At 34.8% G+C, this 11889-nt stretch overlaps 1 protein-coding gene across 3 annotated transcripts; it reads right to left on the bottom strand.

Annotated features, from left to right (window-relative positions):
* Nucleotides 1-331: 331 nt before the first annotated feature.
* On the bottom strand, nt 332-4007 carry LOC129871292 (zinc finger protein 4-like). 3 transcript variants are annotated; one of them, XM_055946196.1, is made up of 3 exons: nt 3844-4007; nt 2549-2637; nt 332-1227 (listed from the first exon to the last, which is right to left on the bottom strand). In XM_055946196.1, the coding sequence occupies exon 3, from the start codon at nt 1134-1136 to the stop codon at nt 429-431; it is 708 nt and encodes a 235-aa protein (XP_055802171.1). In that variant the 5' UTR covers nt 1137-1227; nt 2549-2637; nt 3844-4007; the 3' UTR covers nt 332-428. The 3 variants fall into 3 exon arrangements, with proteins under 3 accessions (XP_055802171.1, XP_055802170.1, XP_055802172.1); XM_055946195.1 differs by having other exon boundaries at nt 2545-2637; nt 3844-4006; XM_055946197.1 differs by lacking the exons at nt 2549-2637; nt 3844-4007 and adding an exon at nt 2384-2532.
* Nucleotides 4008-11889: the final 7882 nt, after the last annotated feature.

The raw sequence follows: 11889 nt of genomic DNA, 5'->3' as shown, positions 1-11889 counted from the left end.
TCAGAGGAACATAGAGTCGCCTTTGTTAAGGAATGTCTTTACCTCCAACGTAGAACTTTCTGAACTCCATGATCCTTAATCAAAGGGATATAGAGTGCCTTTGTTAAGGAATGTCTTTACCCCCAATGTGGAACGTTCTGAAGTAAATCTAGTCAATAATTATCAACATGATTAACATGGAAGGAAGTTACAGGTCTGCATAAACAAAATAACATCACTACTGTCCCAAATCTGTACTTTTATAATAATATCACATGATTGTACATAAAGTTAACTAAACAAATTTGGGAATGAAAAGATTCAAAAATTGAAAGCTCAAGAGTCTCAAATTATTCACCTCCTGTACAAATAGAGCACTAATGTAATACCACAATTATGAAAATTCTGATACAAAAAGTAGAATAGAATGCAAAAAACAAAAAAGACCATCAGAGTTTCAAATTAAGATCAGGCAATGTTGGATCTGTCCTAGTTTGAGGAGATACAGCTACAAAATTTATGCTTGAACTTTGCACTGAATTAAACCCCATATTGCCACCAATTCCCTCTATTTGCCTGAAGCTACCAGGCCAGAACATCTCCACTTCATCATCCTCGACGAAAACTGGCATCCCGAAATAGCCGTGTTCAAATCTCGCCCCGCTTCTAATTGCATGAATAGGCATTTCTTGGTGTGAGACGCGTTGGTGTGCGGAAGCATGAGCTTCAACACCAAGAGATCGAAATGCAGCCCCGTGAAGGGGCAATGATGCTAAGCTAGCGTACCTGTCTGATAACATTCCCATCCTCATTGCCCTCTTAGCTAAAGTCCTCTCCCTCTTATGTGCGTTCTGGTGTCCGCCCAACGCCTGGGAGCTGTAAAACTTGCGCCTGCAGAAATTGCACGAGAAAATTCTGGATAGCGCTGCCGTTGGAGGATGGGGTACTACTTCGTCACTCGCCTCTCCATTGGCTTTCAACTCGGTGTCACTGCTGTTGAAGCCAAGAGTCAAGTCAAGAGTAACAGGAACAGATTCCTGCTGAAGATTAAGGGAAGGACCAGGACGAATTTCTTGGACGGATATGTTTGAACCCACTTGGTGGTTACTGACCTCGGACTCATCTTCTGATTCAAGATTGAAATTTCGAGGCTTCATGTTGCTTGGAGATTAGCCGGGTATGGATTTAGACTTTGGTGAAACAACAAGGACTGTTAAATCAATGTATGGTCGCCGTTAATTGATTCACCTGCATATGTACAACAAAGTACATGATTTTTCGAACCAGAGAAAATAATCTTTCATGATGGGACAGTACTTTCAAGATCAATTGACCAATGATGCATATCAATTTATCAAGCCATACAGTAATCATTTCCCTTGAATTCTAAACCAAGTCGCACGCTGAGTGTGAAGCTCCCCAATAGATAGACACAATTATCGACTAAGGGCACAGAAACCAAAATGAATTAACATTGAATGGAAGCAGGTTAGCCCTTTTAAAAGATTAACTATAAAATACAATTTGGAAAGAGAAATAAACACTTAAAAGTATGAAGGAATGAAATACGTTAACAGAAAAACAGATCCAATATAGGTATTTAAAATAAGTCAGTGAGGCGGTCTATCCAACAGATTCTACATGGTCACCGTCACACAAGGCCAAACAAGCACTAGCTTGCAAGACATGACTAATTCGGAAAGATTTTCAAAACGCAAAGAATTGGCATGTGTTCGAGAGCCTGTTTGCGTACCATTCATGGACCTCATATCAATAACTTCATAAGTGATCCGTGGGTGTAAAATGGATAACATGTGTATACTTACCCAAAAAAAAACAAATGGTTAGCATAGTTGTAAAAAAACTCATTATACTATATTTAATTAGTGTGTAAACTCGGGACATTTAGCTTTAACTCAAGAAAAGCGGAGATATCAGTCTTAAAACATGCGAGCCGCTCGCCATATACATAAGTTATCAAGCATACAAGGTCATACCATTCACTTTGTCAAACTCTTAAATGTATAAATTATTAACTTTTTCAATGATTAAACAGGATAACTAGATTTCTATTAGGTAGAATATATACATTCTTTAACCTTTCTACCACTCCCCATTCAAAGTGAACGTTTAGAGACGATTTTGATTTGCTTTCTGCTCTGTAGGTTAGTACAAGTAACCCCATTGGTTTATAACATAATGGAGAAAGAGATTATAACCAAGGGACATCGTATGAGAAGTATCGGAGAGGACAAGTTCAATATACCTCTATGGAAACATCTTTGAAATTCTAAGATCAGTAAAATATATACCACACGAACACATAAGAATTTCACATTCTCAAATCAATACCGGTGCATCAAATAAAAGTAAATCATTTGTTCACATATGGGAAAAGATCTACCTGCTTACAACCGTAAACACCAAGCTCATGTTGAACCTTAGACTGGTTGTTATCGTAGTAATGACTCAAAGGTCGGTTAAATCATGTAGGAAAAAGCTCGGTTCAACAAGACAGTGCTAAAATGGTTAGGTAATTGAAAGTTGAAATGAGGAATACAATACCTACGGAATTTCAGTTTAATTGCACTTCGAGAAATAATCAGAAGAACTGCAAAGCTTCTTGAACTCTAGCAAAATTCAACTTTTTGGAAGAACCTGGGAAACAAAAGCCAACATCAGAAAATTTCTGCCAAAGAATCACATCTCGATGCTCAAAAAAAGGTCCATTTGAGTCATTTCCTCCTTTCGTTTTTCATTTGAATTTAACACTTCATTTCATTTTCAAGGAACTTTGAGAAACCGGTAAACATCAAAGAAGCAAAGGGACAGAATCAGGGGCGGAGCTAGAAGCCGAACCTAGTAGCATTTAGTTCAAACTCTGTATTTGCATTAAGAAATTCACTAAACATGTACAAAAATTAAATTCAGAACTCAGTTACTAACACCTAATGTTGCTATCTTAGAATTTAGAACTCATAAAATTCAAATCTTGGTTCCACTCAGCACACAATTTCGCTAGAGGTATCTTAACGCCTAAAATAAATCATCATTGAACCAAAAATCAGTTGATATACACCTATTTTCCATGTAATCATGAGCTCATCAAGTCTACTATGTTTGAACTACAAATTTCAAGAACAGTTTAGCATCTTTAACAAATTTTCATAGGGGGAAACTTCGATAAATTAGTTCAGTTCCTCAAGTTAAACCAAGTTTCTTATTGTTCCCTTTGGTAGGATCTATCCCAATCCATATTTACACCTCAAATAGGTGATAAATTAGTACCAAAAAAGGAAGAAAAAAGACACAAAATCAAGCTTCTTCACTTTTACCTATAGTGGAATTTGTTCATAAGACATTTGCAACTTAAATAGCTTCGTTGATTAACTACCTGAACTTTCACCTTGTAATCGCAATTCCGTTGGTTGACTAACTGAATTTTTACCTTGATTCTCCACAATCCTAATTCCATTGGTTGACTACCTGGTGAGAGTCCAATTCTCACCTTGTAATACCCTCCTCCATTTCCCTTACCCTTTCCCCTACTCCCCATGTATGATAAAATAAAAATAAATAAATAAAGTAAGACCTCAAATACAGCAAAATTCAAGCTACTCATAGTAGATCAAGAAAAGAACCCAAAGTTACCAAATTTACAACAACAATTCAAGAATTATAATCATAGTAACAACAGTTTATATCAGTAGAAGTAACATTCTATTAGTAATTACCATAATAATGATTATAACAAAAACAATCACAAAAAAATAAGAACAACCCACTATTATTTTGAGAAAAAGCTCAAGATATTATCATCAAAGAAACAGGAACAAAAAAAGGGGGCAGAAAAGCAGAGAGTACCCTTTATTGATTTCAAGAAAGTTGCAGCAGAGAATGAGAAGTGACATGACAGAAATTGTTTTCTGCTTTGTGGGTATTCTTAGTTTTTACTAAAAATGTTGAAGAAGAAGAAAGAAAGAGAGATAAGATCATTGGAGAGAAAGGAAGAAAATAAAAAAGTAGCACACTAGTTTAAAAGTATATTTTTTTAGTTGTTATTTTTGGAGCTTTTTGTTCAGATGAAAAAAGGCAAAGCATTAAAACAGTGACAGAGAGAGGAGAGAGAGAGAGAGGAAAAAACAAATAAGTACTACTAAAATGGAGTTTTTAGAAGTGTGTGTGCACAAGGATATTGGATCCTCTTCATACACCAAGTTGAAAATTTAGTAAAATGCATTTTTAAGATTCTGTTTTCTTTTTCTTTGTTCTTTTAACTTTTTTGGATCATCGTTATCTATATTGAAATTCGATTAATTTCGATTTATATTAAATAAAATTTATTTTGAACTAGTATTTTCTAGCAATGATTTTTTATATTCAAGGCTCAAAATATCGAGACTTCTGGTCAAGAGATGAACAGTCTCGTCCACTGCAATATATCATATGGTGGTATTATATTATATCATTAGTTTAAATACAATATTTATTGTGATTGTTATTTAATGTGACGATCGATTTGGTGTGATTTATTTTTATTTTTTCTCATTTTATCTTTGATTATGATTACTATTAAATAATTCTGTTATGTTTTTATCTTATTTTTTATAATAGTTTTATCCCGTAATTTATATTTTTATAGGTCTATCCTTCAAATTATTAATGTGTAACAATTAGCAATATATAATAATGAAAAACGATACAATTTATTAAAATATTATATTCATGAAAATAATATAATACAATATAATATCAATACTATAAAATATTAGGTAATAATCCAAACAAAGTGTTAAGTTTTACAGGAAACATTTTCAGCCTTTTTCTTCTCCCTCTTGCATGGAAACCCATAACATACCCATTCCTATCTCCATTGTCCTTTCTTTATTTACATAATTTTTGGTTTTCTTGCATCTTTTGTTTTGTTTCCTCATATCTTTTCTGTTTTGTAAGTGATTAGAGGGAATATTGGGAAAATAACTACTTCCCTATTTTAATTTATTTATTCTATTTTAAATAAGTATTTTTTAAAAGTAGTAAAAAATATTTTCAAATAGAAGCTAAAAAACAAATATTTTTTCCCAAAAATAAGTGTTTTGCTTTTATTTTTTATAAGATTACCGATATCAAAATTTATATTTTTCAAATCATTTAGTAACTTTCTTTTTTCATAATTTAACACTTCAAATACTTGTCAAGAATACTAGTCAAATACAAACTATTACTAAAAGCACTTTTTTAAATGATAAGTCAAACATAAACTATTACGAAGCATTTTTGTAAAAAGTATTTCTCAATAGAAGTTGATTTCAGAAACAAAATTAAACCAAAAAAATAGTCAATTTCAAATTATTATTTCAAATTATTATTTCTATTTGAATACCAATTTAAATTTCATTTAATTATTATTTATTTCATTTTCAACCTCATGAGTGGAGGAGGGTGTTTGGTGCTGTCTCAGCTCCAACTTATCTATGTGAAGTGACATGCACATTAGGTATTTGTATAGCCCAAAGACAACATACCACATTAAATGCCATTAGGCAGACCAGACAAGAACATGGACCACAAACTTGTGTGACATCTCCTCGTGATAATTATGCTATTTGTACACAACATATGTTCTTAGATATTCTCCAACAACAAAAATTCGATGGCCACATGACTAGAAATAGGTAAACCCTAGTTCATTTCTATTTTGAGTGAAACAGATCTACTATTTCTTTGTTTTCAGTTAATTTTGAACGGCATTTTTATTTTAAGAGGAATAGATTTATTATTTCTTTAATTTTGGTTGAATTTTGAACGACCAAGAAATAAACTTGTTCATATTAGGATTTCGTTAATTTAAAAGTGATTATTAAGTGAGTTTTCATATACAAAAAAATCTATCCAATTAAGTTTGTAGTGTCTACCATTTTTCCTATATCCCATTTTCTTAAGTTGAATTCGTATATAGAACAAAGTTTAAATTTTACTTTTAATTAGGGATCTTGAGATTAGTTATTTTAGTTTTAAAAAAAGTAACAAGTACCTTTTTGGATATTAATGTTATTTAACTTGTGCATAATTTTTAAAAAATTTTGCACTTCGAAACATCTTCAAACATGAGATATCTAAAGTTACATATATATATATATATGGTTGAAGTTCAAATATTTGTGCTTGAATTTTAAGGAAAATATTGCACTTCAACCATATATATGTATATGAACTTCAGATAAAAATGACTGAAGTTCAAGTAAAAATGATAATTCAATCATATGTGCCTGAAAATCAGGCAAAAGTTACTGAATTCGAACCATATTTGCATGAAAATCAATCATCTGTAACTTTAGATGACACTGCATGTCTGAAGTTAATTTTTAAATGAGTTGACTTGAAAATTTTTACACACTACTGGTATTCCCATTATGTGCGACAACACAAGTGCGATCAACATCGCTAAGAACCAAATTCATCACAAATGAACGAAACACCTTGATGTCCGTCATTAGTTTCTTCGGGACAATGTAGAAAAAAGGATGGTCACACCATGATGTCCTGTAAGATAGAAGATCGGGTGGCTAACATATTCACCAAAGCTCTTTGAAAGGAACAGTTTGAAAAGAATCGCTTAGCATTGGGACTCCTACGCCAGACGTAGTAAATTGAAGATGAATCTCCCAATGCGTAATGTCTCAATTCTTGAGAAATTACTTTTCAGTAAAAATGACCAGTTTGCCCTTTATTGTAGTATTTGCATACTTTATTTGTGATATGGGGATGGTTGGCATGGGTCCTGATGCGATCGGGCGAGATTTTGACGATTTGAGGTCTTGAATGGGAAGTTTCATTGATAAGGTTGATTTTGGCCAACATATTGAGATTCGAGCATCGGATGAGAATTCTATCAATTCCACTGTGTCTGGAACGTCGAGTTTGGTCTAGTTGAGCATTGACTTAAAGTCTCGGGACCTTAGTTTTTATTTTGGAAAAATAGGCTAAAAATTGAGTTTTAGGAAAAAAGGGGTTCGGGAGGGTAATTTAGTCATAACGATCCTTTTTCGGAAATCTGATGATTCCATTGAGTCCAAAATATCAAGTTTAGTATGGTAGCATATTCGATTTACTTTTATCGAATCTCGAATGATTTTTGAGGGTCCAACCGGAAGCATTTTTAGACTTGGCAAATCTGCAGTTTCGGTTTTCTAGTGTGGGTCATTTTGTTCTTCGGGATAGCGAAGAATCCACACGATTATGACCTGCCTCTTTTTTGTGCTTCGTGATCGCGACACTTGTCACGCCATCGCGAAGGGTTCCCTCTCAGTGTTTCACGATCGCGAGAGGTGGGTCCGCAATTGCGATGCACCAGTTTCTAGTGCTTCGCGATCGCAAGAGTAAGTGACTCGCGATCGCGATGCATAAATGATGCATGAACAGTATCTAGTTCAGGAATCACTCCCATTTTTTGAAATTCCACCATTGTTCACGTTTTGAGCTCTAGGAGAGGCGATTTTGAGTCTATCTTTTGAGGATTTTCACTTGGGTAAGTCCATCTAACATTGCTAACTTGTTTTCTATCCATTTTATCTTCTTAAATCATTGAAAAATTAAAGTTTTAAATGGGAATTTGGGGGGGTTTACTCCTAAACGTTAATTTCGGATTTCATTAGTTTCTAATCAATTTTTTGAGCAATTTTAATGGGTTTTTCGACCACAAACTCCTTTTTAAATTTTAAGCATTTTTGGTCATTTTTGTCTCCGATGCTAAAATCCAGCAATATGGTATCATTAGACTACATTTGATGTAATCTTATCATTCTTGATAGTGGGTAATCGTTTTGGAATAGTATTCATGGGTGGAGCTCCAGTTAGAGCATTCGTGCGAAGTTTTTGACATTTGAGGTAAGTTTAGCTATCCTTCTTGAGACTAGGGTGGGGTAATTAGTCGTTCGTATATTATAGACTTTGGGATGAGGTTGTAACATGATTTGAGACTGTTAATCATATTGTGATACCTGTGTGGGGGCTTATTTGTGTTGTGTAGCCTATGTGGGGGCCTTATTTCTGATCTTATCTACTTTGAGAATATGTGATTCATGATTTGCTTGTGAAAGAGGCGTGAGGAGACTATTTGACTTGTAATGCTCGCCTGAGGGGTTGAGTTGTGGGTTTTGAGCATACTTAGTCCTAAAACATTTTCGAGAAAGGGGTGAACACTTATTTTGATGTAGTTCCTCCCCATTACTATCTATTGAGGGTGAATATCATATCTAGGTTGAGTTTTGAGAACTTCGGACCTTGTATTACATGTTGAGTTGAATATTGCCTACATGTCATATGTGTTATGATGCATTCATCCTCATTCATTATATCAGTGATCTTGGGAAGTTGAGAACTGTGAAATTCTTTTTTTAAAAAGAAAATGTGGCACCTTTTTATATCCTTGACCACAAGCTAGGTGGCAAGTTAATGAGATATTGTGATTGTGATTTGGTATATGGATTGCGTGTCTCCCATGGTCCTTGTCTGAAAACCTTAGCTCGACATGTGTATACAATAGATTGTTCGACAGCCTTGACTCCACCATACTACCACATCATTGCATCATCATATTGCATTGCATTGGTAGATGTACTACTTGACTTATCTAGTTAATTGTGATAATGAGTTATTCTTATGTGTTTACTTTACTCGGCCCATTCTATATAAATTGGCGGCACCGATGCCGAGATAGGACTTTTTGTATACAGGTGAAAGCATTCCTTAGTTTATTTCATAGGTTTGATTAATTTCTTATACTGAGTTGGCTAAACCAACTGAGTACATGCGGATTGTACTCACCCCTACTTTTGTGTTCCTTTTGTATGCAAATCCTAGTCAGGGTGTTCTGCATGGCAGCTGATCTTTCTAGCGGACTCCATATTTTCATATTAGTGGTGAGATCCCGGGATCCGAATTGCCACTAGTTCTATCTTTTATTTTTCGATCTTTAGTACTATTCAGAGACTTATGATGTATTTCATATTCAGACTTTGTATTAGATGTTCTTTATACTTATGACACTAGATTTTGGGATAATTTCTTCGTTATATTTCTCTTCATTTAATTTATGGTCTGACTTCCCATTTGAGAGTCTCGTATGAATTTTACTTTTAGATTTACACATCAAATTAGATATTGAAATATATGTCATCATGACCTCAGATTTTAGATCGTGACACAATGCCTAATCATACAAGCACATAGTCTAAGTTGAAACAAATGAATACTGACTCAGTTTTGTTCATGTACAGGTTCACACCTATAGCAGCAATCTCACTTGTAATCTTAGCACTGACTTAGGAATTACTCTAAGCCTGGTGTCATCTTGCGCATAGAGAAAATTGTTAGGGAACCTGGTTCTTAGAATCCTTCATGCTCAGGTATATACTTGCCTTACTACTAATGATTGAAAATCCATATATTTGTGATAGGAATTTATGAACCTGGTTCACCATTGTTCTGCTAAAATAATATATTTCTCGTGGGAACTTTGACTTTTCTAACCCACACTTGTCTTTTCACATTCATCCCTTACTGTCGTTTCTCGTTCCCAAGGTTAATCACATTCAATGAAAAAAAATCTTAAACCAATTGGCTCTTTGATTTTTTCTTCTCCTTATCACCGCCTCATCATTCAGCACTACCAAACCACGTCGCTCCAATGGATGAAATACCGTCTCGACGAATACTCCGATGATAAAGAAGAGCCCCTAGTCAAGAATCTCCTCCTGAAAAACCCTAACTCTCCCAAACAACCATTATACGGTGGAAATCTCTCCAACCATCCCTACTGATACTCCGTCCATCTTCTCTCCAATCGTCACTGAATCGCCTCCTCCAGATTCCCCGCCATCGGCAACTCAGTCTACACAAATCTGAAGATCTTGGATGGGGTGAGTGTGAGTTATATGGTGAGGGGTGTCTCGATTGTTTTTGATATTGCACGATTGGAACAAATTTAGGTGTTAGGGCATCGGGATATAAGAAGAGAGATGATGATACTCTATTTCTCACTCAAAAATTCTCTCAGTGGCGGGTAGGTATGTCCCTAAAGAGGCCGATATGAAGTATGCCCATAAGTTGTTATTTGAATTTGTCAAGAATTATGTTAGGCAATGGGCGCCTCCTTTAAGGACATGGCTATTATGGATGCTTTGGGTCGAAATGTGCTAATTAATCTTTCTATTGTAATGATCAAACTCAGTTGATACCCATGGGTTGGCGTATGGTTTCATCTTGACTACTTGTTTAAAACTTTTGGGGTAGTTCTAGGAGATGAAAAGTTGACCTATAAGTGTGAATTGTTGGATAGAAAAACTCTGAAGGAATGTGTGTGTGTGTTGATGCTGGACCTAGTGCTAGGGTAAAGAGTCCCATAACTCACCTGCTTCAGGAGCTTCAAGAGGCACAGAGGCAGAATGTTGCGCTTCAGTCGGAAGTGTTTAGGCTCCAAGATGAATTGGCACCATCTCAGACTGAAGTTTTGGTGATGAAGAATAAGCTACTTGATCAACAGACTACTCATAATGTTAGGATTGACCAGTTGCTTCAGCATTTTTCCTCTTCGTCCTTGACTTAGAATTTCTATCTTCTTAGTCCCTAGTGGTGAACAATGGTGCAAAGTGGTTCCTCTGTTTTTGTCTTGCTAAACTCTTGGTGTTTTTTTTTACTTGGTTGTAAGGACCAGTTTTGGCTTAATATGAATACTTCTGTTCTTCTTCATCTTTTCTAATTGTGCCTTGATTCTTTCTAAGTAAAATGTGATTTGTGGTCTGTAAATTGCTTGTGCTGATTGTTGCTCATGTCAGTGTTGCCTAATGGCATTGAGTCTATGGTTTATTGTTCTACTTTATTGTGTGTTAATGTTACTTTTCAAAGATGCCACAAAGGGGAAAGATTTATGTTTTTGGGGTTCCTAATATATAGTAAGAATTTGTCATCTAAGCCGAATAATCAAGGGAGAATGTCGTAACCTAATTGCACGATATAAAAGGAAGGCTGCATCATTGAAAAGCTCAACAAAGGTTCAGAAGGACAAAACCAACTTCTATAAACGAGAGTTTAAGGTGGTGTTAAGAGTTGAGTAAGAGCCCGTTTGGATTGGTTAAAGCCCCTTTTCAGCTTTTGGACGTGTTTGCCTAATGCTAATTTTAAGCCAGAAAGTTCATAAAGTCAGTCAAAAATGAAAAGTTAGGATTCCTAACTTTTTTTTTCTAAGTGCTTAAAGTCATTTTCTTTGACCATGGAAATTACTTTTATATCCCTTATATTTTAACTAAATTCCCAAACTATCCTTTTTGTTCTTTTAACCCTAAAATTCACATAATTTTTCTCATTTAAGCACTTTTATCCAAACACTCAACTGCTTATTTATAAAAATAACTTTTAGCACTTTAAAGTTCTAAAAACACTTCATACATAAAAGTTAATTTTTTTAAGTCTATCCAAACGGGCTCTAAGTAATATGATAGCTACTAAGTTGTAACTATTCTTATTATTGTGGTTAATTGGTGAGGTTGTGTGAATTGTGAAAGAAGAGAGTTTATCTTCTTTAAGAGTAGTTGTAACAGTTATAGTTAATTGTTCCATCGAGGTACTAGAGTTAGTCTCTTAGAGTATAGAGTTGTAGTTTGCAACCGTTCGTTTGAAAGTAATAAAGATTGTTTGCTGAAATCCTACACACTGTGGGTCGTGATTGTTATTCCCTGTCCAAAGCGTGACGGACCGGGTCAAATTGAGGAGCTGCCAAGTAAGAAGGTAGCCTTCATTCAATAGAATACCATCCTAAAAGAGATGACCCCTCGCCTTGGTCTCCAAATAAGTTTTTTTCATAGTCAAAAGCAGATCGTCAGGTGAGTCACATATTGCGCATTTACCGCTTTC

The sequence above is a fragment of the Solanum dulcamara genome, chromosome 10 (assembly GCF_947179165.1).
Source record: "Solanum dulcamara chromosome 10, daSolDulc1.2, whole genome shotgun sequence".
Classification (NCBI taxonomy): domain Eukaryota; kingdom Viridiplantae; phylum Streptophyta; class Magnoliopsida; order Solanales; family Solanaceae; genus Solanum; species Solanum dulcamara.
This window is presented reverse-complemented; position numbering and strand designations above follow the sequence as displayed.

Bases quoted from the DNA above. Each gene is read 5' to 3' on its own strand.
- LOC129871292 (XM_055946196.1), bottom strand. From the start codon at position 1,136: ATGAAGCCTCGAAATTTCAATCTTGAATCAGAAGATGAGTCCGAGGTC.